Source organism: Penaeus vannamei, chromosome 36 (genome assembly GCF_042767895.1).
Source record: "Penaeus vannamei isolate JL-2024 chromosome 36, ASM4276789v1, whole genome shotgun sequence".
NCBI lineage: Eukaryota > Metazoa > Arthropoda > Malacostraca > Decapoda > Penaeidae > Penaeus > Penaeus vannamei.
Window position 1 is genome coordinate 26,383,364 of NC_091584.1, and position 5,000 is coordinate 26,388,363.

Below are 5,000 nucleotides of genomic sequence, written 5' to 3' on the forward strand. Positions count from 1 at the left end.
ATAAAGAGGAGGGGATGAAAATTATAAAGGAAAAAAGAAAAAAGAAAAAAGAGTAGATATTAAAACAAGAAAAAGGTGGCAAAGAAGCAGAGCAAGAAGAAGGGAATGCACAATAGTAAAAACAATACTGTAATATTCCTAACACAGGATCAACCTTAATCCCTTTCCTACTCCACCTCACCCCCAGGCCCTTACCCTCCCCGTCATCCTGGTCTCTCGTTTCGTCGTCATCACTGTCGCCACTTAGTGTCTCTACAGCAACCTCCGATTTCCGCTTCTCCAACTGTGGCTCTTGTTTCTCCTTCTTGGGCATGAGTGGGGTCCAACTTCCATCTTTGTGAAGTGTGACCTCATTGCAGCTGGAGTTCTGTTGTAGGACCTCTTGGAAGTAGCTAGCAAAGAATAAAAATAAATGTATGCTTTCTGGTAATATGTAGAAATAATTACAATGATCATGATAACACTGATTATATATAAAACAAATATAATAATCAAATATAGATGACGATTGCCAAAAACTATTAATAACAATACCCAATATATATCATACAAACAGAATTTCCCCTACCCGTCAATAACCAGATAGTCATAAAGAGCACTCTTGTCACACACTGGGCACGTCCACGTTGGCTTGCGTTCATTCATCTGCAGGTAAAGTGAGGCATCGAAACACTGGAGATGGTCACAGGTGCTCGCTCGGCACGGCAACATCATGCGCATTTTACCAAGGGGACACATAAGTGAGCAGCGCAAAGAGGTGGTTGCAATTTCACAGTCTGCATCTTCCTGGAGCTTTTGTTTGACTGTAAAGTGTAAAGTGTGTTATTCCTTGTTTTTTTCTTTCCTAATATGAAGAAAAGGGGGATGACAGTAAGAAAATAAATCAGTAAATAGAAGATAAAAATTCACTGAATCTTACAGAAAACCCTGCAATACTCACTTAGAGATCGTGTGAAGTCTGCAATTTTGGCCCCTTTGTTTTTTAGTCTTTGAAGAAGGTCGTCTGAGGTCAGCTTCTGAACCAGGTACACAGATATGACATAGCAGCGGCCATATTCAGACGCCCATGATACCTGTGTGACAATCAGAAAATAATATATATCATAATAACTACAACATATTATATTTGAAATACTTTCAATCCAAATTTCAACCAGTTATTAAAAATCAAGAAGTAACTACTCATTGCACAGTTTTCTCTTTGTAACCCTCATACTCTGGCAAAAATTTTCAGGCTTACACAAGTTAAAAACTGTGACCAAAGGTAAAAACAGACATCCAATTGCTTTGCTTTACCACATACATATTACTCCAGAGCATACAATATCATAAAAAATTGGAAAGGTAAGTATTATATAATATAACATGATTTTACTAGATTTGTGAAAGAAAGCCGTTTCAAAAAAATTCATCTCATAAAATCGGGCTGAAACGTGTCTCAATAAAATGCTCTGGGTACAACAAATCCCTCCAATGATTCACATTACCACCAAATATAACTACAAAATCTATACATAAAAAATATTTATGAAGACCACATACATTAGGTAAAAATCATCCTCATAACTATTGCAGATTTCCCATGCCAAGAGATTAATCCTAATTTTCTGATTGGCTAGCTGTTTTCTGAGGAGGGGATCATCAGCCAAAGGAATATATGGAATCTGGTAGCAAGATACTAAATCCTCATTTCATAACACACTCTTCAAAACTAAATCATTTGTACAGATGATAACCAAGCTATATATATAGCCTTTTGTTGTCTGCCTGCCAGGCCCTAACTGTGGCTTTCCAGAGTAAGGAGTTTTACTTCCATGACCATACAAACAAAACCAAGTCTGATACCCCTCTCTTCATACCTGTATACGATTTGTTACTGTGGGGGATATGCGGCATAGGGCAGTCACGTTCACTGGGCGAGACGGTCGTTTGGGTTCAACTCCTGGCTTGTTTGTGGGGATTGGAGTCTACAAAAGGAAAGGTTTACAACATTCATCTGCAGTGTGATATGCAATATTATCAAACACATTAGCATACTTTTCTTTTGGAGTATAATTCATATATCTATGTAAGACCAAATAAATATCTGTAATAAAACTGTCTATTCTATAAATTCCAATTAAACTACTAATCCCTCTAGATTTATTGAACTAAAATACAAACAAGTGTGCAAAGATGAAACTAAACTCTACTCTTCAACGTAAGACTAGATTGCTCGTCAGTTGACGAAAGTGAAATATATAATTTTTAATTTTACCATCCAATGTGACTAAGCCAACTCCAATCATTACAGTTTCATATTTCCTTTACTACCAAAGCTGCACTTCAATTAATTCAATAAAAAAATCAGGTAAGCTATAAGGTTCATCATAAAATATATGTAGATACTATGAGATACAAACAGATCACAAATAGGAAAACTAACCGGTAATGGACACATCTTTTCATTTATTTTCACTGCTATATTTGGTGGGAAATTGTCCTCTTGCTCACAAGTAGTTTCCAGCAAACAAAACCTCATCTGAACCTGAAAGTAGATACGTTACTCCAAATAGCGATAATCTAGAAGTAATAAATTCTTGGCAATCAATGGTAATTTTAAAAGCTATAAATAATAAGAAGAGGCAGTATGTATACATAATTAGACTGGTTGAAAACATGCTAAAGAGTGAAGATACTGATTATGTTCTCTTGTATTTATATTCTAAACACAGGACTGAGGTGGTTTTTAAAGGTAATAAATATCACAATTTAACCATACTGTATTTCATCTCACATAACAAAAGAAGCAAACAATAAAAAACAATCATCATCATCATCATCATCATTCTTCATTTCATATGATAGTTCAACCAAAATAGAGGTAAGCTCACCAATTGTTAAAACATGTGACAAATACTTAGCCATCCATTTATCTTATTAAGAAAGGGAGGGCAAGTGAGACATGTGAAAGCCAACAATAAAGATGTCATGATCTCTCTTGTAGCAAACCAAAACCACTGATTGTAGGGAGAGGGAACCTCACCTGAACGGAGTAGTCTTGTCTGCCCGGCCGTAAATCTCTAGAGTTGGCAATTCTGTTGGCTTGTTGTGGAGTAAGGGAGAAACTGAAGGTGGACTCTTGATATCGACCTGAACCCTGAGGAGCTAAAGACATTATGCTGCATTAGTAGTGTTATTTTCAAGATGTATATTACATTCTAAATCTTTAGTCTTATTAAAATCACAACTAGAATATACAAGAAATCACCATATGTTTGTTTCCAAATGGAAAGTGTTGGTGACAGTCTCATCCAATGGACCTTGTGGACAGACTGATACACAGATGCAAAGACACTAACATACAAAGAGAGACACAGACTGTCTCTGTCTGTCTGTCTGTCTCTCTTTTTTCATCTTTTTCACCTTCTCCTCCCTGCCTCCAACTCTTTTTTGCACAGATCAATGCACTTAACACCAATTTACAATGTAACAGACAAGAAATACCAATTACAAAATAACTAATTTTGACTATGCAAGAAACTAACATTCACCATTACAGATCATTTGATAAATCCTGACTTTAAATTTTGAAAAACTACCCATTCCCAGGGTTATGTGCACTGACTCATCCTGAACAGCCAACAGCCACTAACTGATGCACATGTTTTTAATGAGAACCCCACTTGCACTGCTCAAAGTGTGAATGGGATGTAAGGCTGGTTTTCTGCTCTTAAATTGTTGTGAAGTAGTGACTCTGAATCAGTAAATTTTGCTACCTCAAAAGCCAGCTGAACTTCTGCATGCTTTACTTAGTTTTATGAATTTGGCATAGGACACAAATATACATTTTTGGTGTAAACTCAAGCTATTAGGGGTTACGGTCCCCATCAAAGTAGTACAATTTCTGTGTATTAAGAATAAATAATGATCTATTTCTTCTTTGCTGTACAACAAATTTTATCTAATTTACTTTGTGACACTATGATTATGCTCTGCGTTTCTACTCAAAATGTTTGCATCTGGGGACTAATGATGACAATTATCATCACAATTACTTTATCATTCACAAAATAGGTTTAGTTCAGCCCCTGAAAACTCCTAATAGTCTCCCCTTTCTGTAAAAAACTTGTACCTTTCTATATTTTTGTTACTCATGTTTCACGCCAGAGAATGTGTATTCATTGTCACATCAAATGCTACACTATTGAAAAAGTAAGAATGTTCAGCTACTCCTAACATATTAAACAAGCATATAAGACACTAATAAAGTAATAAAAACATACATATAAAACAAACAACAAAACATACATATAATATAAACAACAAAGCATACATAATATAAACAAAACATACAAATGATATAAACAACATAACATATAAAGAACAAAACATAGCTATAATAACTATAAAACATGCATTTTTATTTATTCATAAAAAAAAGAAAACAGAATACTGGAAGAAGATTGTGCTGCATAACAAGATAGTGTGTGGCGGGGGAACTGCAGAGAAAAACTTTTAGCTGCATGAAATCTGTGAAACAGTACTAGCATTATTACTTCACACTCATTCCATTACATTCTCAAGAAGAATTAAACGAATAGCTCAATGGCCTAAAAGGGAAACAAGGGTTGAGATATGTTAATTATAGATGTGATGGAGGAAACTCTTTGCCAAGTCACAGTCTTCATAAAGAGGACTTTATCCATTGATGCTATGAGTACATGAATAAATGTACTTACAGGCTGTGTTGTTTTAAAATGATAAATTTTGTTTATACATAGATGCCTCCAGAAGCATTCATTACCAAGGAGACCATTGCTTGGCCTCCATTTTTACTCCATTCATTGAATTCACAAGAAAGTTTTTCTTTTCTTTTACTACTATGATTATTAACAAATTGTCAATTGGTATCATGTATGCCCATGTCATGGCATGACTGGACTCAATTCCAGATGGTATGTAGCTCTATACCACATGTAGGTGAACCTGCTCCAAGGTGTGTGCTGAACACTTGTTGG

The 5,000-nt window shown here is 35.3% G+C and overlaps 1 protein-coding gene across 4 annotated transcripts in view; it reads right to left on the reverse strand.

Annotated features, from left to right (window-relative positions):
* Su(var)2-10 (E3 SUMO-protein ligase Su(var)2-10) overlaps positions 1-5,000 on the reverse strand; it is a 44,090-nt gene that overhangs the window by 18,358 nt on the left and 20,732 nt on the right. For 3 of the 4 annotated variants that reach the window (XM_070114804.1, XM_070114806.1, XM_070114807.1), the window contains exons 4-9: positions 3,026-3,147; positions 2,426-2,527; positions 1,860-1,967; positions 941-1,073; positions 569-803; positions 196-392 (exon numbers count right to left, since the gene is read on the reverse strand). In XM_070114804.1, coding sequence (XP_069970905.1) covers positions 196-392; positions 569-803; positions 941-1,073; positions 1,860-1,967; positions 2,426-2,527; positions 3,026-3,147 — 897 coding nt within the window. The remainder of the gene's footprint in view (positions 1-195; positions 393-568; positions 804-940; positions 1,074-1,859; positions 1,968-2,425; positions 2,528-3,025; positions 3,148-5,000) is intronic. The other variant, XM_070114805.1, reaches the window with a different exon arrangement.